The sequence below is a fragment of the Macaca mulatta genome, chromosome 15, assembly GCF_049350105.2.
Source record: "Macaca mulatta isolate MMU2019108-1 chromosome 15, T2T-MMU8v2.0, whole genome shotgun sequence".
NCBI classification, from domain to species: domain Eukaryota; kingdom Metazoa; phylum Chordata; class Mammalia; order Primates; family Cercopithecidae; genus Macaca; species Macaca mulatta.
Genome location: NC_133420.1, coordinates 77880762 through 77908700, shown reverse-complemented (window position 1 = coordinate 77908700; position 27939 = coordinate 77880762). Strand labels below are relative to the sequence as shown.

General features: G+C 37.0%; 1 protein-coding gene and 1 pseudogene across 13 annotated transcripts; both read right to left on the bottom strand.

Moving 5' to 3' along the window:
* Nucleotides 1–695: 695 nt before the first annotated feature.
* Nucleotides 696–1707, bottom strand: LOC100426081 (interferon alpha-6-like; annotated as a pseudogene). The gene has a single exon (XR_013404819.1). The product of XR_013404819.1 is annotated as an interferon alpha-6-like (transcript).
* A 4740-nt stretch (nucleotides 1708–6447) lies between these two features.
* On the bottom strand, nucleotides 6448–22198 carry KLHL9 (kelch like family member 9). Of its 12 annotated transcripts, XM_077965359.1 has the most exons (5): nucleotides 19677–22172; nucleotides 17257–17374; nucleotides 10281–10378; nucleotides 9125–9206; nucleotides 7046–7697 (listed from the first exon to the last, which is right to left on the bottom strand). In XM_077965359.1, the coding sequence occupies exon 1, from the start codon at nucleotides 21625–21627 to the stop codon at nucleotides 19774–19776; it is 1854 nt and encodes a 617-aa protein (XP_077821485.1). In that variant the 5' UTR covers nucleotides 21628–22172; the 3' UTR covers nucleotides 7046–7697; nucleotides 9125–9206; nucleotides 10281–10378; nucleotides 17257–17374; nucleotides 19677–19773.
* Nucleotides 22199–27939: the final 5741 nt, after the last annotated feature.

Sequence of the window (27939 nt, the reverse complement as noted above, 5' to 3'; positions counted from 1 at the left end):
ATCCACACCCTTCATGAATCCAGTGACTACTCTTCTAAGCATGTTTATTTTCTTAAATACGCTTCATCACCTTTCTCTCTCATTGTCCATAGTCTCATATGGCCATTCCACTTGTTTTCTTTGTGGCTCTTCTCTCCCCTTCCTTTAAGGGTTGAAGGCTCTCAGAACCAAATTTAAGTACTTTTCTCCCTTTACACTCTCTCCCCACATGATCACCTCCATTTCTGTGCTTTCAGTTACCACCTATGAACCTCTCCCAGTTGCATTTCTTGTAAATTGCAAATTCACATAACAAACTGACAGTGCACATTTGCACATAGATTTCTACCAGTCAACTTATAGAGGATATCTCTGCATTAGTTTCTATTGCCTTACATGCCTCAGTCTACTTTCTGCTGAGAGAAATTCATTGATCCTTCTTTTTGTTATAGTATTTAACATAACTGATATTAAGTAAAATTACTATTTGTAGGGATTTTTCCCTACAAAAATCAAAGACATCAGAAAGCAAAAACTGTATTTGTTATGTTCTCCTAGATATCCTGAGGCAGCATATAATCTGGCTTAGACAGAGTCCATTTTTACTTATAACTTGAATATAATAATGGCGAGTAAATGAATTGTGCCACCTATACTTTTATCAGGTTGCAAAATCAGGCTTAGGGTTTCATTTAAAGAATAAACAAATAAGAGAATTTTCTATAGTAAACATTTATTAAACAAGGTAAAATACATTAAGTAAATATAAAAACCATATTCCTGTTACATAATTCACAATATAAAGGTGCACATGCTATGTGAGCAAGAATAATTTAAGTTGTATAAGTAGTTAAATAAGCAAATACATCTGCATGGCCATCTGTAAGTCTTTAGTACCTGTATAGCTGAACAGGATGTTGATTAACACTCGTGAAAACATTTGAAATATTTGATTCAATTCATCTTGTGTTATAACATAAATGAGTCTTTTCTTCCTCCTTAATCTTTCTTGCAAGTTTCTTGATGAAGAGAAGGATCTCATGGTGTCTGCTCTGACAACCTCCCAGGCACAAGGGCTGTATTCCTTCTCTGTCACATGGAGAGTGACTCTTTGGAAGTATTTCCTCACAGTCAGGATGGAGTCCTCATTCATCAGGGCAGTCTCTCCTACTTCCACCTCCTGCATTACACAGGTTTGCAGATCATTCAGCTGCTGGTAAAGTTCTGTGTAGAATTTGTCTAGGAGTGTCTCATCCCAAGCAGCAGATGAGTCCTTTGTGCTGAGGAGATTGAAGGTCTGCTGGATCAGCTCATGGAGGACAGAGATGGCTGGAGCCTTTTAGAACTGGTTGCCATCAAACTCCTCCTGAAGAAATTCAAAGTCATGTCTGTTGTTCAGACAGGAGAAAGGAGAGATTCTCCTCATTTGTGCCAGGAGGACTATAGTCCTCCTGTTATCCAGGCTGTGGGTCTGAGGCAGATCACAGCCCAGAGACCAGCTTGACTTGCAGCTGAGCATCACCAGGGCCATCAGTAAAGAAAAGGGCAAGGCCATCACAGATGTTGCAGATGCTGCTGGGCTTGTTGACATGGGTGACTCTGCACCTTGGGCTCTAGGTTCTCTGAAGACCTTGCTTTGTGCATAACCTTAAATAGGGAATATATTAGTTTCCATTTTCTGAATTCCCCTCTCTTACTTTTTACTCCTGTTTTTGCTTTCCTTTATGCACTCTCTATGTGGGCTTAGACTAGTGTTTCTCAGCCATTTTTTTTTCACTATTGCCTTCCCTTTCCTTACCTCCAGAGCCTTGATGAAGAGAAGGATCTCATGATGTCTGCTCTGACAACCTCCCAGGCACAAGGGCTAGATTTACCTAATTGATTCCCTCATGATAATAACACATATATATTGTATATGTATTTATATGTTGCATTTATATCTGCATTTTATACATTTGAAAAAGTAGAAAATATGGTTTTTAATTTAATGTAGAATTATGAATAACTAAATAAAAAATTTTAAGCTAAAATTTGAATTTTAAAGCTACTGACATTTGACTTGAATCCTTAAAATTTAATTTTCTGAGTAACCTTTAGTATAATTTATTTACTGATATAAGTATTATTGAATAATTTATATATACAAAGTTGCAATCTATAAAAATATATAACACCAATATAACACTTTAAATTATTTCAAAACTGCTAAAAATTATTTATAATTAAATGATTTTGTCAATATTTATTTGTAGTGTATGTAACTTTTAATTCTACTTCATACAGAAAATAATTTAAAACTTGACTGGCTGCTAGATATTCATCTAGGTATAATCAAATTTTTTTCAGCCCTTGACTTAAGTATTGATGTGTTGAATAACTTTAGTAGAATTAAATAATTTTATTCTCAAAGTCTATCACACATTCAGAAGCACTGAGGATCAAACATAACCTACATCAGTAAGACAGCCAATAGCATCCCATATGCCAATGGAGGACACATCTCGTGGTATAACTTTGGGATTGAACAAATAATGGAGAGAAAGTCCACTAATGGCAGCCATCTATTCCACATAGGTTGGTAGCTCTGGTCTTGCATTCATTTTGTGTATCTTCCCTGAACTCAATGTCAATGCTGTTCATGAGATACACAAGAAAACCCAAATGAAAGAAAATAAATAATAAAGAGTCATGATTTGCTAGAGGTAAGCTTTGAAGTGTCATAAGCCATTGTAATATATATGACTTTTTCACAACCCCAGGAATTGATTTTTGCAGCTTTGGGAGCAATTTCATCCCTAATGACAGTATACAATCGAGAAAACTTCAATTAATTAAAAAAAATTTATTGACATTAAAGTCTCAAATTTCCATTGAGACATTTCAATCCTAATTGAGTTTTTAAAAATCTCATCTTTTTTCTAAATATCAATAATGGTATGTAAATAGTATAAATGGACAGTACAGTTGTTCTATATAACATGTAAGACACCATATATCTTTCTCACTTCCTTTTTTATAGGAATCAAAAGTTGTTGCTTTTTGCATCCCAATTAATTGGGACGAAAAGAAAACAAATGTATAAGTAAATATGATAAAAATGTAAGAATGACAACAATATCCCACTAGAGAAAAAAATGACAAAATGTAACTTAGCTACATTCAGCCCAGGCAAGATGGACATTAAGGGATGGGAAGGAGCAGGAGCAAAATTATAAAAAGGATGTAGATCAAAGGTAGCATATGGAAATGGGCTTGAAGAGAAGTAATCATTACTGGTCCAGTGGGTGTTTTGGTGAATTCAGCCTTAACTGACAGTTGTGGTAGACACACCACACACAAGACGTTGTACACAAAAAAGGCAAATTTGTGAAAGCACAATATTCTCTCTGAAGAATGGACAAGTGTAATTGCATCAAGTTCTCCCCTGGTGTCAATGATCTTCATGTGATACACAAGAAAATCCAATGAAAGAACATAAGTACTAAGAGATAAGGTTTTGTTAGAGGGGAGCTTTGAAGGGTCATAAGCCATTGTAATATCTACCATTTGTTTGCACCCCTAATAATTAATTTTTGCACTGGTAAATAAACTCAGAAGATCAACATTTTTCTTGTCATGGCTTTAATATTAATAAGAAGAAAGGGAATAGATGATGTCAAAGGAAACTTCCTTAAACTTAATAAAGATACTAAAAATAACATTAATAAAAAGAATAGTAAGTAGCTAAATTGTTTAGTGTTTCTTATCAATCAGATATTGTTCTTAGCACTGACAAAATCTACCCTAATTTTATCTAATAAGGAATACCCTCATTTTTCATATTTATTGAATATTTACTATGTACCCAGCCCTATTTAGTCGCTAGAGGTATCAGTAACCAAAGCAGATAGTGATAGGTTGCACTATTTTCCCCATTTACAAAAGAAAAACCCAGAAGCACAGGGAGCTATTGAGTTGTGGAGCTACAGCTGGAATCCAGAAAATTAGACTCTCAATCCTCAGCTCTTACATGCTTTGTGGAATATTTCTGGCCATAAAAACTAAAGCTGATTTCTAGAGTCTGATCAATATTTTCTAAGTACAGTCCCGCCTAAAGCATGGCATTGTCCTTCTTTTCATCTCCTTTTCCTCTCCTTCATTTGCTTATGCCTGGTATGCTGCATTATGATTAAGAAAGGCCTCAGTTTACTTACATATGTTATATACTAGTTTTGTCTTCTTGAGAACGTATCTTCATAAACTTAAATGTACTTGTAAAACTCTGTTCACCCTAGTAATATATTAATAAGTAGCTCCTTGAAAAGCTCAGCATATGTCTACCCTTTTGTTCAAATATCCATAAGGCTTTAGATTTCTGTTTGGCACAAACCTAAGTAAGACTAAGTCATGACAAGGCTAGAGACATGAGCTAAATAAGAATGAAACCAATAAGCTAAGTCTCAGAGCTCAGGGAGACCACATCTAGAAGGGCTCACTAGAGGGACTAAAGGAGAAAATGGCAGTGCTTCTGGAGAAGCGAGGAGAGTCCAGCGCATTAGAGTAGGAGGACTGAGATGTGAAAAGGCTCTGAGTCACTTGACTTGCCTGCTGTTTGATACCTTTTATGTTGTAGGCCAGCAGAGTTTACTGCTGTGTTAATTTTACCCACTTGCTTTGAGAAACAGAGCTGACATGATGGGTAATACCTGGATAGAACTAAAGAAAAAGGGTTGGAAAAAAAAGTGTTTGCACAGGTGGGAAGTAATTTGGCAAAAGTGAGCATAGAATTGGAGCAAAGTTTGACTTCAGCCTTTCATTTTTTGGTGTGTCTTAGACGTGATAGTTACCTATCCTTATCCTGTAATTATTTCTATGTTCTCATCACACACAGAAAATATGAATGACCTTGTTATCACCATCCATTTTACATGTGATAGTAGTGTCCATTTCAGTTTGATTTCCAAAATATGGAATGTAGTATAGAATGCCACTTCAGGTAGATAAACCAAGATTTTGCAATTTGAGTCCTTGGCCAAATTTTTTGCCTGGAAATCTTTTCATTCTTTATACATGACTATATTCTCTTTTGCTTTTTCAATTTAGTATTGTGTTTTTCCATGGCTGAAAATCAAGATAGTCCCATTTCCAATCCCCCTCCCTCCAGAAATACATGTGTGTATATATATGCTTATATACACTTAAATTTTATGTAACATAAGTTTATATACTTATATTAAATATATATTACATTTTTAGATTATGTATTTTGTATTTAATATGTGTAAATATAATTATGTATACTTAAGTATATACAGCTTTAAGTACTATATACACTTTGACAATATCATATAATTTAATATATGCTTATTAAATTATACTTAATATATTAAAATATATTAAATTTATATATTATTAAATACAAAAGTATACATAATTTAAGCATATGTTTTTAAATATACATAAAGAATATATAGGCCTGGTGTGGTGGCTCAAATCTATAATGCCCGCACTTTAGATGACCAAGGCAGGAGGATTGCTTGCAGCCAGGATTTACCAGCCTGGTCAACAGGAGACACCATCTCTACCAAAAAACAAAACATTAGCCAGGTGTGGTAGTTCACACCTGTAGTCTCAGCTGTTTGGGATGACAAGGTGGGAGGATCACTTGGGCCCAGGAGTTTGAGGATGTAGTGAGGTATGACAGGACCACTGCACTCCAGCCTGAACAAAAGAGTGAGACTTTGCCTCAAAAAAAAAAAAAGAATATATATTTATATATCTTATATATGTTTTTGTACATTTAAAAATCCATATGTAAATATAATGTACAAAAATATGTATACATTTGTATATTTTAATGTATATACTTCAATATATACCTTATATGGAATTATAACATATATACTGATTACAATATTTACTTATTTATATGTATTTAAATATGTATAAATATGTAAGTGTATATTCTGTATATATCTATAGGTAACTATATAATACTATATTCAGTTAGTTTCAAATCACCTTTTTCTTTTAGGGTTGAATTAAAGAGTTGTAAAGACTGGGAAAATGGTTTACAAAATATTTTTTACTTGGGCCTAAAAATAATCATCAATGGTGATTTGAAACTAACTGAATCTGAGTAAAGGGATTATTTTATTTATTTATACTATTCACAGAGCAGTTGTTTTCTGTCACAACTTGCTGAGACACTGGTTCCCTGGAACAAGTTTCACAGGGGCTGTACAATTTTTCTTCTGTGCAAGGCACTACTCTGACAATGGAAACCTGGGCTCTACTCCTTCACAGTTTTACAGACAGTCCCCTTTCCTAGAGTTTGGGACATCAATGTGTTAGACCTCAGGAATGTTAGGGGAGCTGCAATCAAAACTTCTCTTGTCTGGATTTGGTGAAATGTGGACTATACACAGGATTATGTTATTTATTACATTGAAATTAAAGGTAACTATCATTTACCATGTTCAGAGTCTCAGCCAGTAATTTGCAAACTTTATTTAATCTTTTCAATTTCCTATGTGACAACTATTAAAATTGTCTCAATTTTGCAGAAGAGGAAACGAAAACCTGATATTGTTTAAGCTCCTAGGAGCCACAGATTTTGTCAGAAAGTGGTAGTTTCTGCTGCCTCCCAATTTCCCTCTTTAGTAGCTTTTAGTTCGTCCTCTTGGCTGCACTGAGCATGCTAGTGTTTAATTAATCACAATCATGTCTTAAATGCCATTCTTTGAATCCATGGAGGGTAGTTATCATCCTGTTTTACTTATCTCTTAATCCAAATTACCAAGCCTATTGTCTGTCACATATATGCAGTAAGACATTTTTAGTGACAGAATAAAGACAACTGGATGACTTAACCCTGGGTTTTCAAGTTTTATGCCACCGTTATCTACAGATTATGAGCTGTGGCTCTTGTAAAGAAAGGTGGAAGAAATCAAATCCAGTGTATTAGTTCATTAAAAGGGAAATGCAGAGAAGTGAGGAAACATGTATTTCAGTGCAGTTTAAGAAGTAAAAATGTCCAAGATGAGACCTCTAAGTACCATTATTAGAATTTTAAAAGAGACATAGATTGAGACTCAGATAGGCTTTTATTTCAACATTGAGTCTCTCATTTGGATGGGTATATCCTATTAGATTGAGAGTTCTGCCATTTTCTGAGTGTGTTTAATTTCCATTGTCATAATACAAAAGAAGTGTTGAGGTCATGACATTATCTGAGACCCGTAAATAGAAGAGAAGGTGAACAAAGTGGAAATAAAGTTGAGATAAGTACAAAAACTGAAAATCCTAATCTGGTTATGTAAGAATCTCACAACAAGGAAGTGCTGAGACAGGCGGGTAAAGACTCAAATGACCTAGCCAGCTGCATCCCACCAATGACCCTGCCAAACTCTTCCCTAGTGACACTGAAGATGATATTCTGCAGTTCTCTCTGCACCCTTAGCTGTGGCCTAGCCCAGAGCCATGGGCTGCCATAAATAGGTGACCTTCAAAGTTCTGCACCAAACTGGGAGATTCTTTCTTTTCTTCCTGTCTGAAGAACAAGAATGTTTTCAATTTTCCCCTAGAGCAGCTGCATGGCACCAAATTCCAAAAGGCTCAGGCCACCAATGTTCTTCATGAGATGATCCTGCAGATGATCCAGCAGATCTCCAGTGTTTTCAGCACAAAGAACTGAAATTCTTTACTGGGCTTGATCAGTAGCTAGAATTTCTGGAGACCTGTTTGGGTATAGGAAATCAAAGAGACCTTGAGCAGGAGAATTCTAGCCTGGCTGTGAAGGAGTATTCACAAGGAATCAGTCTCTATGTGAGAAAGAAAGAACACATCTGTTGTGCCTGGGACATGTCAGACTGCAAATTAAGAAAGGAAAATCAATAAATGCCTTTTCTGTGTTAATAGGCTCATCGGAAATCCCAGGAGGTTGGAAAGGAAACTTATATTTAGACCCAATATCAGTCAATTGGGTCTCATCTACTGATAATGTGGCTTCAAGCTTGTAAATATTCTTTCAAAGACTTTCTGCTTCATTTTTCAATGTATTGAGTCATTTTTGTAAGATTGTGTTTCAACAATAAGAAGAAATTGTACTTTTTTGTTTGTTTGTTTTTGACAGTCTCACTCTGTCACCCAGGCTGGAGTGCAGTGGCAGAATCTCGGCTCACTGCAACCTCCGCCTCCCAAGTTCAAGTGATTCTCATGCCTCAGCTTTCCAAGTAGCTGGGATTACAGGCATGCACCACCATGCCCAGCTAATTTTTGTATTTTTAGTAGAGATGGGTTTTTGCCATGTTGGCCAGGCTGGTCTCAAATTCCTGACCTCAAGTTATCCACTCACCTTAGCTTCCCAAATGTTGGGGTTGCAGGCATGAGCCACTGCACCTGGCAAAATTGTACTTTTGAATAGGGAGAAATTACATTTTTAGCTCGTAATAATTAAAATGTATCCAATGATAATTGCTGTATTTTCAAAATTTATTGTTTATAAATATGGTCAGCTTTGCCTTCTGATTTCTTTTGTTTGATGGGGATGGAGAGGGTACTTAAATCTTTACAGTAAAAGTCAGGTCTTACTCAAACCCTCAAAGAGATACAAAGTGCCCTTAAACCTTTAATCTGCTTTCAAATCCAAAAGGAACATTAATTCCATTTATTCATAAATCGTTTTAAATATCTCTGCTCCAGGCAATTTACTTGTCATTGTGAATGTATTGGTAAGTTAAATAAAGACTTGACTTTCTTTAGTGGAGCACTCTTCCTGAGAAGACAGTTCTAAACAATAAGTAGGTAGGTAGGAATCCTAGGGCCATGAAGGAGATGAACAATTCACTATAATAGATTATACCAGCTGAAGTGAATTCAGTTTTACTTATGCTTTCTTAGAGAAGTCATATCTGATGACTGTTGATTCAGTTTCAGCAGTTGCATGAACTAGAAACTAAAGTGAAATATAGAATCATCCACCTTGAAACTTCAAATAAGTAGCAAATAACTTTTATTTGCTGGCTGTGTGGATGGTGCCAGTTACAATGAAAAAAAGTAGACACATTCTCTGCTTTCAGGGAATGACAGAGTTTCCAGTCTGGTGGGATGTGGGCAAGTGAGCATTTGATTAAAGTAATGCTAATGACTGTGACAGGGAAAGTACCAGATTCTGGAAGCATGTAGGACTTGATTCCATCACGGAAAGCATCCAGGAGAAGTAACCACTAAGCTGGCATCTCAAGGACCTGTGGGAGTTAACCAAGTAAATGTGGGATGTTCAAAGGGTCAGAAACAGGGAACAGCAGATGTGAATATGTAGTGGCCAGAGGGTGCATGCAGGAGCAAACAGTGAAGAAGGTTTAGAAATATGTAGAGGTAGAAGGGAGGGAGGGAGAAAGCAGAAGTTAGAATAGGAAGCAGGTGTTGCATTGTAAAAGGCTTTGCAAGCAAATATGGGAGTATGATTCACAGAAATGATAATTAGAAATATCGAGATGTTTTAAGCAGTGAATAGATGTCAACAAATACATATTAGAAAACTCTTACAGCTGCCCTTTGAAAACTGGGTTGGGGTTTGCTTGCACATACTGGTTAGAAAGGTGGGAAGTGAACCCATTAGGGCAGAGTTATTGTACCCAATGAGATAGGTAACAGGTTTGGAAGGTATTTATTAGGTTGTAGTAAAGAGTAAAGCTGAATGTAAGACTGATGACTAAACAGAGGTGTTAAGATGCTTGCTGAATTTTTGGGATGCCATAGAAACAAGCTGTAGACTAAGCCTCCAGACAAAAATATCAAAAATTAAACCAGAGAACTGTCCAGATATAAAAACCCACTGCTGATGATGCTGCTCTAGTAAGAACTAGAAAGAACTTCCATTCTCTGATGCCGTTTATTTTCCTAAAACCTGAACTTTCCACCATAGAAAGTCAACAACTCAGCCAACAAATACAGAAACACCATGCAGAGCGTATATCTTCTTGTGGACACTTTAGGATCAAAAGCTCATGCAGGTGCTCCAGATTGGCAAGTTTTTCTTGGTGCCCATGTCCTATCTACAAGGGAGGCTTGAAATGTACATTATTTTGCCTGCATTGGTGATTTGGTTTTCCATTGATGCATAATTAATTAATCAAAAACTCAGTGGTTTAAAACAACACACATTTATTACCTAACAGTTTTTGTGAATCAATAATTCAAGAGCAGCTTCGGTGGGCTTAGAATCTCTCATGTGTTGCTGTCAAGATGCCAGCTGGGGCCGCAGTTGTCTGAAGGCTCTATTTGGGCTGGCGGATCTGTTTCTAACATGGGTCACTCACGTGGCCACTGATAGGGAGTCTCAGCTCTTCATCACAGTCACGTGGGCCTCTCCATGGAGCTATGTGGTATGTGCTCACAACATGGCAGTTGGCCTGTACTGGAGGAAGTGATAAGAGATAAACATGGAGGAAGTGCACAATTTTTTATGACCTAGTCTATAATTTAAACACTATTGTTTCATTGTATTCATTAGATAGGAATCACTGCATCCAACACATAAGTCAAAGGAGGAAAGAAAAGAATATGAGAAAATCTGTGAATATATTTTAAAACAATCACAACTAGAATTCATAATGTGAGAGTATCCCTTAATGTAGAAAGAGTGTTTTACAGATAATGAGTAGGCATGGTTATGATAGATGTTGAAACTACAGATGTCAAAAGGAAAGTGACATTGGATTTGGGGGCTGAGTTTCAATGGATCTCCTTGGTCTCATAGAGGCATTCCCAAATGGTAGTCATGAACCTGTTGTAAGTGGCTAGACTATCTACTAGGTAAGTGGTAACGGTGAATGGGAAGGGTCGATATTGCAGCCCAAGAAGTGAACAAAATAGACATACCAATGGAATCCATAACTTATTCCCCTTGCAGGATAAAGTACAGCTAGTCCAGGGCATGGGAGGGATTATTAATGTAGAGTCAGGCCTTGAAAATTAGAAAACTTTTTCTGGCTGGGGGTGGCGGCTCACGCCTGTAATCCCAGCACTGTGGGAGGTCCAGGCGGGTGGATCATCTGAGGTCAGTAGTTCGAGACCAGCCTGGCTAACATGGTGAAACTCCGTCTCTACTAAAAATACAAAAATTAGCCAGGGGTGGTGGCAGGCGCCTGTAATGCCAGCTACTCCAGAGGCTGAGGCAGGAGAATCGCTTGAACCGGGGAGGCAGAGATTGTAGTGAGCCGAGATCACGCCACTACACTCCAGCCTGGGTGACAAGAGTGAAACTCCATCTCAAAAAACAAACAGCAACAACAACAACAAAAACAACAACAAAAGCAAAACAAAAACTTTTTCCTTAATCTTTGAGTTAACTGATGCCTTCAAGTATATGTATATACATATATGAAAGGTTTTGTGAAATCTGTGATTTTCTTATCTGGAGAAGGATGGAGAGAGTAATAAATAATTGAAGTAAACACTGCTTTGTATGTAGAAATGAAGTATGAAGAAATAAATATTACACTGACTCAAATTAGGTTTTTATATTGAGTATGTTTTGGTTCATGATTTAACATGAATTAGAAATAAGTTCTAATGGATCACTAATTCCTGGCTGGAAGAATTTTTTGACTTCTAAGTGATAAAGTATACTCCTTAAGTAAGACAAAGCTGTTTGAATCAGTAGAAGTTAGACCTGCCTCCCATCCCCAACACACACAAACATGTACTCTGTTGACTGGCACTTGGGTGAAATAAGCAAAGAATGATAAACTTCCATTATAAGAGATTGTAAGGCTGTATTGTAATAGCCTTTTTGAAGATGGACCAGTAAAGAGCTAGACTTACTTTTTGGACTTACAATTGGAGAAGGCGCTCTAGACAACGAAACTTCTGAAGTTTAGGTTACTTGGTTGCTGTCAACAGCTTTATACACATCTTGAGCTAAGATTGCATGAAATTGAATCTTGCTCCTTCAGTTTTATGTAGAAAAGATATGTGCACTCTTGATATCCTTCAGGAGGCACTATTAAGAGATCACCTGTTATATACATCCATCTTGAGGGAAAAATGCTTGGTGTATAAGAATATTTTGTTCTGAGACAATAACATGGAGAATAAGGAAATGGGTAGTTGATGCCATTCTTACTGTTCACATAGTCAAGAAATAGGCTTTCTTTGAGCCCATGGATGGCTCTAAGAAAAATTTGGATCAGCTGGTCCAAAAGCTATTTTACATCAAACACATGTATATGCATATGTATATTTGTCTCTGGCTGGCCGGGTGAAAATTATGTGGCTATGGCAGTCATGATTTGATCCTCATACCCACACGAGCAAACCAATATAAAAATTTCTTAAATGAGGTTGTCATATTTACTTATAACTGGATATAATGCATATTACATCCTTTCTGCTGTTGAAAAGATTTATTCTACACATGTCTTTGTGATGAGGCTGTCTGCTAAAAACTAAAAATAAAAATGGTATAGGGAATCCACTCAAAGGAAAAAGCAAGTAGTGGGTATGAATGCTTAGAATCCAGATGAAATGTTGCAGATTTTAAAATTCAATGTATATGAATTTATAAATAAAATAAAGGTCATAGCTATTTAAATCTGTATTTTTAAGTAATATAAAAAAATTCTTCTCTTTGATCTACCATACACCAAAAAATTACCACAGGTTTTTAATATTCACTTATGTAATTTATATAAGCTGCCAACTTTGAACTTCCACATGTGCTATAAAAATTTCAGGGTTTTGTTATTACTGTTGTTTTGATAAAGGAGATATATTTTCTGTAATCTAGCTAAACAAAGACTTAATTTCAACCAGTAGATGGCAAAATAACATTAGCCCCTGGAAAGCAGCCACTCTGAGACTTTTACAGAGGAACTACCTACTCTGTGTACTAGTGCATCTGGCTCATGTGCACAATTCAACAGTTCTGTTACGTGTTCAGTCATCCTTAATGGATATCTAAGTCTTTTATTCTAATCATCATCCAGTCATTCAAATATATGCTCAACAATTGAATACTAGAGGATGTAGATAAAAGTATCAAAATTAAGGTGGGAAGAATCTTTAAAAATCCATTTAAAAACATTTTAATGGAAGGTCTAGTGTGGTCATACTAGGAAGCAAATAGTAGTATCATGCTGAGATGACTATTTCTGGCTTATTTTCTGTCACTTATTAATTCTAGAAATATGCTTACTGTCCAAAAGGCATGAAACTTGAAAGATCATTTTACTACTTTTGCCAAATTACATTCTAAACTGTATACCAATTGACAATGCACTCATCGATATATAAAAGTGCTTTCTAACCCAAGTTGAAAACAATTAAAAAACAGACTCTTCTTCAGTATTTGACATGAGAAAAATTAAATTGTCATCTCAACAAATTTTACTAAATAAATGAAGAAATGGGTAATGACACACTGTTCACATAGCCAAGAAATAGCCTTTCCTTCAACCCATCAATGGTACTAAGAAAAATTTGGATCAGCTGGTACAGAAATCATTTTGTAATGAAGATATACAACCCTAATTTTTTAAGACTCCTAATTAATGAGGAACTTCATAAACAAGATCAAGGATATTTCCCTGTAACAAAGGAATTCTAAAACTAGAATTACCCCTATTAAAATTACACATAAGACACAATTCCTTGGTCACTACTATAATTTTGCTGGAAGTATGAACCATACTTTAATGTTTCATATTAAACAAATAATATGAAATTGGCTTTTATAATATGCAGATAATGGTTACTTCAGGTGAAAATATGAGAATTGACCCAAAAAACTGAAGAATCAATGAGTGTCGGTAGACAGAAAACCATTATGCTAAAACCACGTATTTCCTACTTCTACCAAGAGTTCAGAACATAACAAAATTCCATTCAAAGCAGAAATACAAACACACACACACACACACACACACACACACGTATATTTCAAAGACTCAACTTGAAAAAAGATCATTGGAAGTGAAGAAAAATACTCTAAATTGATTGCCTATAAGATTTTATATGATTTTTTTAAAAGCATAAAAATTCAGCAATTCTACTGAATTGCTGATACTCAAAAAGTGGTTATGGAAAAATTGGATAATTTGAAAAAATACATTAGATTTTATGCCAAAAGTCTGGTAGAAAGTTGTATCAATAATAACAACATAAAATACTGGGATAATTATACTACCTAATGATAAAAAAAAATTATTCAAGAAAGCATTAAAAAATGACCAAAAAAACCCCACTAATTCTGCTATGTTACAAAGGAAAAAAACTGTCTTTTTGGCTCACAGAAAACAAGTGGGCAAATCCTTTCTGTAAATAAGAGAATAAAGATGAATTTTAATATAGCCAGGTGCAGTGGCTCACGCCTGTAATTCTAGCCCTTTGGGAGGCCGAAATAGGAGGATGACTGGAGGCTAGGAGTTCAAGACCAGCCTGGTCAACATAGTGAGACTCCACCTCAAAAAAAAAAAAAAAAAAAAAAAAGAATGATTAATCTTAATATAAAAATGAAATTTTATTAATTTTAAGGAAAAACTCATCCTCATTTTAACTAAAAAGAAAAGCTACTTGAACAGGAGACAAGCAGTAGATGCCACCCTAACATGTCAAGAACTAGTAATCACAAAGCTATAGAGCTATAGGATCAAGAACAAGTAATACCACATCAGTACTATGTAATAACCACCACCACTACACACACACCCCAAATTAAAAAAACAAAAATACCACCAAAAGGTCAACATACAAAAGAGACGAACATATTTGATCACATTAACTTGAATAAAAAAGTATAGAGTATAAAAAAGTATTTATAGCAAAGAGGACAATTAAAGCAAAAGACAGGAGCAAATGATTTATGTATGAAAAATACACATGCTCAATAAACAAGAAATTGTAACTAGTAATTAAAGATATGTAAATCCAAACAGTAAAATAACTAGAACTGTAAAGATTTCCTTTGAAATAGTTACTGAACACAGTTCCGCTAAAAATGCATATTGGTATAATCCTGGAAATACGTTTTAAGGCCCTAAAAAAGTTAACACTATATGATTCAGATTTTACTTAACATTTATCATAGGATAGTAGATATGGGCAAAGTTTTATGTAAGAATATTACATCTTGCTTTATTATGGTGAAAATTTATGGTAGACATTTAAATATCTACACATAAGGAAACGGAATAATATGGCATGTTCATGGAATGAAATATTTAGTATAGACACTGAACACTTTCAAATAGTCTGAAAATCATTAAGATGAAGCAAAAGCCAAAAATTATAAAATCCCAACTTTGCTAGTAACAACTATCATTCACTGACTGCTTCTGTGCATATCTTATGCTAATCGCTTTATATTATTTCCTTACAAATCTGATATAAATATAATTATTATTGACCACACCCAACCTGATAGATGTATGACAAAGCTGAAGTTTTAGAGAGTTAAGCTTACCCCACGATCTTTCAGCAATTGTTTATAATCAGTTGAGCTGGGGATGGCACATTGATTTTAATTCTCTTTATGGTACATTTATGTAGTTTTAAAATGTCCTGTAGGAGTTTACTGCCTTATAGTGAGAACAAAATAACTTTGATTACAAAAATCTGAACATGAGTGAAATGTGTTTGCATTGCAGGCCAACTACATAAATATTACTTCTAGCAATTGGGAAAGAAATTTAAGTCTGGATTTATCTGAGTAAAAATGGAATCTGTTTTTCTAAATACATGTGCATTTGATAATTAGAAAAAAAACACCTTACAATTTTTTTTTTTTTTTTTTTTTTGAGAGGGAGTCTGGCTCTGTCGCCCAGGCTGGAGTGCAGTGGCTGGATCTCAGCTCACTGCAAGCTCCGCCTCCCGGGTTTACGCCATTCTCCTGCCTCAGCCTCCCGAGTAGCTGGGACTACAGGCGCCCGCCACCTCGCCCGGCTAGTTTTTTTTTTTGTATTTTTTAGTAGAGATGGGGTTTCACCGTGTTAGCCAGGATGGTCTTGATCTCCTGACCTCGTGATCCGCCCGTCTCGGCCTCCCAAAGTGCTGGGATTACAGGCTTGAGCCACTGCGCCCGGCCACCTTACAATTTTTTTATACAGCTTTTAAAAAATAAGATAAAGTCATAATAGGAGTCTGTGTCTTTGGAAGGTGGATTTGTTTTCATTATCCAGCTTTTAGCCTAAGGTCTGGCATATTTGAAAAATATTTGACAAATGCCTGCACATATGTATGTGTATATATATATATAATATACTCAGTATTAATAGAAATTATCTTCAGCATGTGGAATCACTGATAATTACTTTTTGTTTGCTTTTATTTTCCTGTACTTTCTATAACAGACATACCAAAAAAGCTAGCAAATGTTAATTTTTGAATACTTACCAGAAAAACTAAAACAAGAAATGTTAAGAGTGCTTTATGTGCTTTTAGTTTTTATCCTCTAAATATTTTTCCAGTCTGAACTTTCTTTAAAAAATTACCAGCTTATGAAAATAAATCTCTCTCTACTTAATCATTTCAACCACCTAAAATTTCTCTCTATAACGAACTCCAGGTTTAATGAGCAGTACAAGTTGAATATCCCTTATCTGAAATGCTTGGGACTAGAAGTGTTTTGGATTTTGGAATATTTGCATGTACATGATGTATCCTGGGGGAGGGACCCAAGTCTAAACAATATTACTTAAAACTTCAGTTATATATCACATATGTTTTATACACATAGTCTGAAGGTAATTATATATAATATGCTTAATAATGTTGTGCATGAAACAAAGAAGTCTTCACTGTGTTTTGAGTATAACCTGTCACATGAGGTCTGGTGTGGAATTTTCTACTTGTGGCAGGCATCCTGTTAGCCCTCAAAAAGTTTTAAATTTTGGAGCATTTTGGATTTTTGGATTAGGGCTGCTCAACCTGTATTAGCATAGCATTAGTCAGTTACCTGCATGATACCAAGAGAACTGTCAACTGCAGAATATGGGAAAGTAAACGAATGAGAGGCAGGGTGTGTGAAGCTGGAGGTGGGGGATATAGATAGAGCAGTTTACCTGGTAAAGCAATACTTATTTCAATAGGAAGCACCAGGGTCAGACATAAGACGTAATAAAAAGTATTTTGTTTCAATAAAAGGAAAAGCTTGTACAAAATAGAAGCAGAGCAGTACCACTTTGGTAGGTCAGAATAAGCACTGAAATACTACATTAAAAATAAACCATATCAAATTTATCCCCTAACCCCATCTCTACTAAAAATACAACATTAGCCGGGCGTGGTGGTACATGCCTGTAATCCCAGCTACTCGGGAGGCTGAGGCAGGAGAACCACCTGAACATGGGAGGCAGAGGTTTCAGTGAGCACAGGTCGTGCCACTGCACTCCAAACTGGACAACAGAGTGAGACCCTGTGTCAAAAAAAAAAAAAAGAAAAAGACAAATTTGATCTCAAAAATTAACAGCGTTGCCATTGTAAAACTACAATAGATTGAGGGAAGAAATAAATGCAAGCAAATGCAAGTTAAATTACATTTATTATATAAAGAGATCCTATAACTTGATACGAAAAACAAAGCAACTCCAACAGGTAACAGAAGGGCAAAAGGACAGGAATATTTGATCAAAGAAACACAGCTATCCATAGTACACAAATATTCAACCTCATTAATAATCAAGAAAGGATTAGGATGCACTTCTTGCTTATTCAATAAAGTTAATTTCTAATTTCTATATTTTTCAAATGTACTCAAATGTGCTATTTTTAGTAATAAAAAACTGATACATTAAAAAAAAATATAAAATATGAACATTTCTGCCAATGCAGAAATCATAAAAAGCATTAAAATGAATCAACACTTGTATGGGCAGTAAGGTTCAGACCCCTAGAAGCCAATTCATTTTGCCTTGGTTCCTGAGTTTTATTATGGGATTGTCAATAAAGTTGTTCCTGATTTACACTCTGACAATCTTCCAGGTATAGGGGTGTTTGTGTGTGTGTGTACATACACATATGTATATATAAAATTTTTTCTTCAGGTAGACAATTATTCCAGACAAGTACCTCTTCAGAATCATTACAGAGAATTCCTGTAACTCCATTTGCTGATAAAAGTCCCATTAAAAACTATCATGTGGTTCTCAACCAGTAGGGATACCCTTGGTATTGAAGAGGCTGGAGGTTGCTATTAGTACTGCTCATAAGACCATAATGTTCCAGAGGCTCTGTAGCTGGCTTCTTAGGGAATCTGAAGTTGGTCCTGTCCTTGAGACATGGCCAAAAGCACATTTTTCCTCACTTGATGCAGAAGAAAATGTATCTCCTGCTTGCTCAGATCATAGCCTTGAGGCAGCTCACACAGCTCAGGATGCACATGGACTGGAACAGCACCAGGGCAATCACCCCAAATCGCAAAATAATCATGTTAGGATGACTAAGTTGGGAGGCTGAACTTAAAACTCTATAGCTTTGTTCAGAATATTTTTTTCTTTGCTTTTTTCATTAAGTTTTACTGACCAAAAAAGGTGGAAAAAAGAACCTAAATTTTCTGCACAAAAACAATTCTCTGAAACCTGAACTTTACCAATCTGTGTAAAAGTACTCTACAGAAACTATACAAGTAGGCCGGGCGCGGTGGCTCAAGCCTGTAATCCCAGCACTTTGGGAGGCCGAGACGGGCGGATCACGAGGTCAGGAGATCGAAACCATCCTGGCTAACACGGTGAAACCCCGTCTCTATTAAGAAATACAAAAAACTAGCCGGGCGAGGTGGCGGGCGCCTGTAGTCCCAGCTACTCGGGAGGCTGAGGCCGGAGAATGGCGTGAACCCGGGAGGCGGAGCTTGCAGTGAGCTGAGATCCGGCCACTGCACTCCAGCCTGGGCGACAGAGCGAGACTCCGTCTCAAAAAAAAAAAAAAAAAAAAAAAAAAAGAAACTATACAAGTAGAAAAAACTAACGTAAGCTTCATATGAAGTAATGGTTTAGTCACATGACAAATTTGGTTGTTGATTTAGTATGCTGTAGCCCTCATCTAAATTCAGTATGACTATAATAAACATTTATTCTCTGGTATTGAATTCCCATTTGAATAGAAACGGCTGCTTTGTGGAAGAAAGAATCTTCAATTTAAAAACAATTTCAGCATCGTTGAAGTGCCAATTTTTAAATTATGTGTGTGTATACATATGTATGTATGTGCGTAGGCATGTATGTTTGTATTGTGTATTTTTTTCTCCTTTCTCCCTCTCTTGCTCACTCTAGAGAGAGATACCAAATACTGGTTTGGTGCTATACTGTTTTTTCCTAATTAGTATTTTTATTATTTCTGTCTGCGTAAGAAACTTCAAATATTCTGAATGCAACCACACAATCGAGTAAGTTGACAGACATATCAAAAACTATGAAAAGAGGGAGGTAACTAGTATTAATACTGGGCAACCTTTCGTTAATTTTAGGTTACAGTGACCTCCCTCTGACATTTTGGAGTCAAAGATGAAAACTCGACTTTGAAGCATAATGGACATAATTACACATTTACCACAGTCATCTACAATTTTATATAACATCACAAAAAGACATCTAAACATTTTTCTACATCTTTTTTTCTCATTTGTTAAAACAGCTAGCTATGTTAAATACATCTTCAGAATGCATTTGTTAGTCACTTGATAAACATACTAAAAGCCAAACAAGACGAATAACATCAGTTACCTTTATATCTAATAACTGTACCAATCACTGTAAGAAGATACAACTGAAGAAGTATTAGATCACCCATGATGTACTGCAAAGGTGTTACACCTTAGACCTAAGAATGATCTGAAGGTGCTGAAAGAGGTGATTCTCTAGAAGGTGACCCAGGGTTTTCTTCAGGTGGAAAAACTGTGAGTGTACAAGCTCGAATGCCACCAAGTGACTCTGGAAGATCAAAAACTTTATGCCACTCATCTTTTTCTGGGTCATATTTCTGGACAATTTCTACCATACAACGATTATTCCAAGAATATCCACCAACAACGTAGATTTTATTTTCAAAGACCGCAACTCCAACATCACTTTGGCCTCTTAACATGGCGGCAATTGGGGTCCACTGGTCAAGGGTTGGTGAATAGTATTCACAGCTTAGAACATCATCATAATCACTTGTTCCTCTGAAGTGATTGCCGCCAATGACATAGAGCTTATCTCCAACCGTACACATGCAATGCAGACCTCTGACTGTAGTCATTGGAGCCTTTTGCATCCACTTATCTGTATCTGGGTCAAAACACATAAGCTCATTTTGGAAAGTGTCATGGGTAATTCCTCCTGAAATATACATTAAGCCTCCATATACTGTTCCAGCATGGCCATAGTGGGGTTCACTCATTTTTGCAACATAGCTCCACTCATTCATTCTTGGGTTGTAACATTCTACTGTGGCCAGTTCACCAGCTGCACTGCGCCCACCAACTGCATACAAATGTCCTTTGAGGGCACTCAAGTGAAAGAATGTACGCTTTTCATTTAATGATGCAACCTGCATCCATTTATTATACCGAGGATCAAATCTGAAAACTGTATCAACAGCAGTTTTTCCTTTTGTATCATAATTACTTTGACCACCAACTACATAAAGAAAGTTTCCAATGACAGCAATACCATGCTGGTAACGGGGAGCATCCATCGGGGCTAAAGATCTCCATTCTTGTGCCCTTTCATCATACATTCGTAATTCTTTACTGACAACCAGCTGCTGCCTCAAAACTCCTCCTAATGTAACCAAGTGAGTGGAGTCAGATCGAATGGCAGTTCTATCTGACTGCATCACTGGCTGCATATATGGCATCATTTGGTAATTGCTGGCTTCCAAAAGCAAATTCACGCAGGTATTGTCTGTTCTCATGAAATCTACTGTCTGCACGTAATTGATGAGATCCTGTGGTGTCATCAGTGGGAATCGAATATTCTTCATTAATTTTGCAGCATAATCCATCCGAGGGTCTTCCAACCTTAGCCAGCGACAGGCTGCCTTAAAGAGTTCGAGTTCGGTACAGTGCTTAAGACTATTACTGGAAAGCACAAAGGCAAGCCGTTCAAAAGGGAGTTTTAGAAACTCCCCAGTACTCAATAAAGCAGGAAAGTTCTTCAGGATGAAATTATTAACATATTTATCCACTTCTATGAGATTGTAGGTGTTAGCAATTCGTCCAACCTCAACACAGTTATCTAAAGAGACTCCTGATATAAGAAATACTTTACAGAAATCCAAAACGGGTAATATTTGTAAAAAACTAGCAGCTTCAAGTGTGTCCTGAAGATTGTCCATATTAAGAGAAAGTTTTGCAGTATAAATAAAATCAATGATTTTCTTCAGACCAACCTTGTTCACCCCATGAAGCTTAATGCACATCAGATCTTGTTCTTTCATTCCACCTGTGAACATAGCTTTGAAATAATCACTAGCAGACGCCATCATAGCTCTGTGAACAGGGAAGATTTCATCTCCATCACCTGGTACCAGAGTCACATCACAAAGCAATCCTTCTATTCTAAGCTGATCAAAGCCTTGCAGTACCACCGAACTGTGTGTATTGCTGGTAAAAAAGCGTGTGGTTCCTGCCTTACAAGGCTGCAAATGGGCAGAGACGCCCATTTCGCCGTTACCAAGGGACACTTTCATGTGAAAGCTTTCCTCTTGCACAGAGATGCAAGCCGGAGAAAGAAGTTATAACCGGAATGTTTTACAGGCAACGAGGTGTCCACAAAGAACAGAAAGCTCGTTTCCTTATCAAGGGAAGGCAGCCACTGCGGCACCCCTCAGGCCACGCCAGTCAGTCATCCACTGAAAATCGCCCTGTAGCAGGACCACAAAGGGCTGTGGACCTCAAATCTGATTATTAGACAGATGATTCATCACCTGAAGGCGGTTAAATGACCCGGTTCACCTCGTCCGGCCTGCGCTGCCGCTCCTTCTGCAGTTCCGCTTCGGGCAACGAAAAGGCGCCGCCACGTACTGTGGCTCCACGGCCCGCTCGGCGGCGGGTCCGGGAACCTCAGCGAACGGCCCGCTGCGCCCTCCGCTGTACCTAGAGTGTCGCAGCGGCCACCGACCTGTCTTTGAGCAAGGACCTGGAACACAGGCCTGGGACTGGGCTTGGGCCTAGAATACCGGCCTAGCCCCGACGCCGAGCCGCTCCTTCCGGAAAAGCTTACTCCCAGGATCCCGCGGGGTGGGAGCGGCCGTAGCGGCTACTGCGGCTGCGCGGCCTCCAGAGCTCGTCAGTGGGCGGGCGTGTGGGGGTGGGGAAGGGGGAGGAAGTGTGCGGGAGGCGGGGAGGGCGGGGGTTGAGGAAGACGAGCTGTCTGGAGTGGGCGCGAGCCCGGCTCCTTAGATCTGCCTTGTATGTGGGACAAAATAGGACAGAATGTGTGCACGTATATTATGCTGCATGTTTGATGTAAGTTTTTCACATATCTGAGCTCTTACGTTCCCCAAATGCATACATTTTTTAAAACTTTGCAATTCCTAGTTTCTGTTTTTTTGAATAACAGTGAAACGCGGCTTTTGTATAAATTGAGAGGAAACCTGGATGCTTAATTTTTTTTTTCCTCTACAAAACAATAATTGTTATCCCACATTATGTAATAGATACCTTAGTTACAATTTTGGTTCGTATTTTCAAATTTGTTATAATTTCAAAGGCAAAATATTTGTCTCTACTAGATTGTTACTTTATTATATAAATGGTATAGTCTAAATTTTTGGCTTGAAATGCCTTTGTTTTCCATAATTTTAAAAATGGCTACATAATTTTTCAATAACATACTATAGTTTCCTTTGCCCATTGTTTGTTCCTGAATATGTACCTTCTTATCCTCCATTGTTTTATAGAATCTGTAGTAAATTTACAGAATCTGGTAGCAAAATTTTAGCCCTGTTATGGATAATATTTAGTAAAATGCTGATCCAAGACAGTATTTCCAAAATATTATCATGAGCAATGTTTGTGCCTTTCCCTTCTGCTGACTTTTCCCTTTTTAAGTATTTTATTAATTTACATTTCTTTAATTAGTGGTAAATTTAAATTTTGACATACAAATCAATGTATACTTTGACACAGTTTCTTCCATTTTCCAAATTTTGAAGTTTATGTCTTTTAAGTCCTTCTAGTTCTTTAAGTGTGTGCAAAGTAAGAATAGTCATGTTTTTATTACACTCTCCTCATTTTTATGTAAAAGATAGCATACCATGTACACTGTTCTGCATTTTTCTTTTTTCACTTCAAGATCTTCCTGAATTACTATAGAGAGCTTATTTATATATATATATATATATATATATTTTTTTTTTTTTTTTTTTTTTTTTTTTTTTTTGAGACGGAGTCTCGCTGTGTCGCCCAGGCTGGAGAGCTTATTTATATTTTTAAACAATTCTATTGTTGCCCTCAGAGTTGTTATAAGTTATTTAACCAGTGCCCGATTGATGGACAGTTCATCTGTTTTGAATGTTTTCTATTGTTTCCGATGGATGGCAGCAAAATTCAGAAGGCTTAGACTACCACTGACCTCCACAAGGTGCTCCAGCAGATTGTCAACCTATTCAACACAAGAGGTTGGTTGGAATGAAACTGGCCTGGAGAAATTATTCACTGAAATTTTATCAGCATTGGGAAGTCCTGGAGCCCTACTTGTTGCATGAGTTAGGGGTGGAAGGGCTCTCTTGGGGCATGACAACTCCATAATGCTGTGAAGAGCTACTTCCAAGGAATCAGTCTCTATCTGGAAAAGAAAGAATAGAGCCTCTGTACCTGGGAAGTTGGAGCAAGAAATCATGAGATCCTTCTCTTTTTCATCAAACTTGCAAGTAAGATTAATAGCTTAGGAACAGACTTGTTCCTATACAGTAATAATAATGAAATTATTACTGTATAGAGACTCTTCATTGTATTCCCATATGTTTAGTTATTTTAAAAGACTGTCTTTTTTGCCTGCATAATGAAATGATTGAATCAAATTTGTCACAATACTTGTTGGTAATGTCTATATGATAAAGCATCCAGTCCTTAGGGGCATTAGCTCACCATGGATGATATTATTAATTTACCTATGTACTTAGTTATTGGGTCTACTACATTTATTGTATTCAGTATTTTTGCTTATATGAAATGTTCACCTTTAACACTGTGCTAATTACATTAAAAAGTGTTCAGTTTATATATTTTTGTTTGTTTGTTTGTTTTGTTTTGTTTTGATGGAGTCTCGCTCTGTCACCCAGGCTGGAGTACAGTCATGCCATCTCGGCTCACTGCAACCTTCGCCTCCCAGGTTCAAGCAGTTCTCCTGTCTTAGCCTCCTGAGTAACTGGGACTACAGGTGTGCGCCACTGTGCCTGGCTAATTTTTTATATTTTTAGTAAAGATGGAGTTTCACCATGCTGGCCAGGCTGCTCTCAAACTCCTCACCTCGTGATCCATCCGCCTCAGCCTCCCAAAGTGCTGGGATTTCAGGCGTGAGCCACCACGCCCAGCTCCTCACTTTATATTTTGAAAATTATTCTCTTTATTATTTCAAGTTTTACTTTCAGATCTTTTTGCATTTGTTTGTTAAACACACACACACACACACACACACACACACACAAGGTCTTGCTGTGTCACCTAAGCTGGAGTGCAGTGGCAGGATCATAGCTCACTACAGCCTCGAACTCCTAGCCTCAAGCAATCCTCCCATCTCAGCCTCCCACACTGCTGGGATTACTGGCATAAGCCACCATACCTGGCCTTACTCAATAAATCAATGCCAAGTTTGATTTTGCAGCCTCAAGTGAAGTTGAGTTCATTCATTCCATTCACACTGTATGGAACACTTGATATGTGACTGTTTTCAGGATAGAAAAGTGAATAAAGGAAACACAGCTTCAGCCCTCTTGAAACTTTTTGCCGAGAGAGAAAGAAAATTATTAATCAACCAATTAATTTCAACTGTATCATAAACTGACACCATAGGCAAAAGTAAAGTGGTTTTTATCACCAGAAACTGGAGGATTTTAAGCCTTGAAAATTGGATGCACAGTTCTGGAATTTACAGAGTGCATGGCTAGAGATGTTCATTTGGGAGCTGGGCTATACTTTTTTCCTGAAAGCCCAAGGATGGATGAGGTGTGGCAGAAATTGTGTAGTGAATCAGAAGACCAAAACCTGAATCTTGAGGACCTTTACATCTTAATGTAGTGAACAGAGTGAGGAACCTGAAAAGGGCATTTCAATGAAATGATAGGAGGACATCCAGGAGCAAAATAGGAGGACAACCAGGAGAAAATTGTGATAAGAGGGTGTTTAAGGGAAGAAACGTGTTTAAAACATGACGTTTTACATTTAGGAAAAGAAAGGGGTGGTTTGCCAGAATTAATTTGTCAAAATCCAGATTGGAATATATTGACTAGAGTAAATAGGAGGAGAGGTTGGAGACAAAGTGGATGGAAACTTCTTTTAGAAGTTTATCTGTGAATGGAAGAAGAGAAAGAAGGTAGTACCTGGAGAAAAATGTGTGTTTGTATTATTGGATATAATTTTGTAACCTTTTTACAAACTAGGATTGACTTCAGGGAATGGATATAGTGGCACAAAGCATATAAAATTAATACTTTATTTAATCGGGTATATTGTCTAACTGCTTATTTAATAAGCTAAAATTTCAAGAATAATTGTTTAATAGTTTTTGAGTACTAGGGGGCTACAGTGTTTTTCCATTTGCTTCACTTGCTGTTCTTAATTCTATTTGGGTTTCATTTTATGGCATTAATTGTACTTTTTATTATTCTTATGAATTATGGTTTTATACGCCCCTCTTAAAAGTATATATAAACCTTTTATGCAGATGTTAGCTATATTCCCTATGATGCAACTTTGTCAATTTTGTTTACACATAACTGTTATTTTCCTTTACATTTCTCCTATTGCCAGATGATTGAGACCATGCAAAACTTAAGGAAAATGAGTTTGAAATCCTACTTCTTTCCATCAAACAAATGGGCTCTCTTTATTAATGTGGATAAATAAAATCCAGATGCTCTTCAGAGAGGGTGTAGATGACTGCACAGAGAGCTCATTTATCACATTTTTCGTACACCAGGGATGCTAGTTCTGCAAAAATACTGAAACCTAAGTAAGACTAGACAAGGATGGCCATCGCAGTAAAGGCCATCTCTGACCAGATGGGGATACTTCTAGGGAAGTATATTCAGCTGCCATGCAGATAATGTCTGTAAACCACCACACTGTGAGTTTATTGATTCACTGGTTTCCTATTCTTTACTACCTAGTCATAAAACTCACTCATACTTTGGTAGCATTTTATAATTTTCTCTCTTAGCAGAGATGATATGAGGAGTGATCTGCAGATCAGAATTGGTAAGTGATGTCTTTAAGACATCCATTTAGTGAATGGTGAGGGGCAGAGATAGGATTCATAGCTGGTTCTGCCTGTATGTTCAGTGTTCTTTTCTCTGTGTTTAATGTATCTAAGTTAGACTTTGTTGTTTGTCATGAATGCAGAATTGATGAGAGCACTCAATACTAAGAAGGCATTAAAAGAAAACATTGTTTTTCTTTTCTTTCATCAGTGTTAAGAAAGAACAGGGAAAGAAAGAAAAAATCTGTTGATTATGTGCTATCTATAAAATACGTATGTGCCATCTATAAAACAAATAATATGTTACATGATTTAATCCACCTGTTACAGTGTGAATAGTAATACTATTAAGCTTACTTTATCAATGAAGAAAGCAGGACGCTGAGAGAAGAGGTGACCCACGTAGAGTGCACAAGTGATTGGCAGAGATAGGATTTGAGTCTAGGTGTGCTGATGGAAAACTTCATGTACTCAGTGGATATCATGTTTCCCCAAGGTTAGGTTCTTTCTTTCTCTTCTTTATTTCTCTTCTTCACAAGTTACCCTGGTGGAGACCCAAAATCACAGCGTCTGCCTTACTCACTCTATGCTTCACTCATTTCCTCATTATTGCCTTATCTTCCTACAGCATCTCTCTGGGTCACAGATAGACCTCCTGTCACCTGCATAAGTGCAGTGAAGAACTTGGGTACCCCAAGGATTCTGAGGGGTTGAGTAACATATAAATCTTCAGTCAAGAGACAGGGCCTGACTAGGACTTACAAGTTTAGCACCAACCATGTCCAGAGTGCCTAGCTGGCCTCACTGGAGAAAAGGATTACTCATGAAATCCTCTTGGTCTGTTGTCTCCTGTCCTTTGTGAAATGGTGAAGAAAATAATAGACCCCAATCTGTTCTCAGCTCAAATCTTCTCCTTTTTAGTGGTGGCTTTTGGGCAAGTCTTTTTCCCTCAGAGGTTGACGCCTGCTTACAGGGTCTGAGCCGTAAGTAGGAGGAAGTCAAAGGGTATGTGCAGAACAATCTACAAAGTGCTGTGTGGTAGTTAGTGGTTATTTCTCTAAACACATCTAATTGTCTTGATTCAGACTGTTGATCGAGCTTGCCATGATATTTTAGACAGCACAATTTAGTGACTAAAGGGTTTGACTTTGGAGCCAGAGTTCCTGGTTTGGATTCTAGCTCAGCTATTTAATAGCAATATGACCATGGCAAGTACCATGAACATTATGCTCCCTAGTTTCCTCATCTGTAATATGGGAAGAATAATAGTATTGATCTCATAGGATTATTGTAACAATCAGATCAATAAATACACATGAAATGGATGAAACCATATCGAGCAAAAATAATCATGCTATTAGAAGTGATAATGTCTACTCGCAGGGCAGAGGCAGAAGGGTTGGTCTTACTTAGGTACTGACTGGCACAGAGCACTAGAGAGGCTTCTAAGTCCTGAGTAAACTGTTTCTGACATGCTGCTACTTTCACATATATTCAGTATGTGAGGAACTATGTCACTGTGTGTGTAAGACATGTATACTTTCATTCTGTGTGTTATGCTTTCAAAAATGAGTTGCTTTTT

Excerpts from the sequence above, each read along its gene's own strand:
- KLHL9 (XM_077965365.1), bottom strand. The coding sequence starts at position 21,627 with ATGAAAGTGTCCCTTGGTAACGGCGAAATGGGCGTCTCTGCCCATTTG.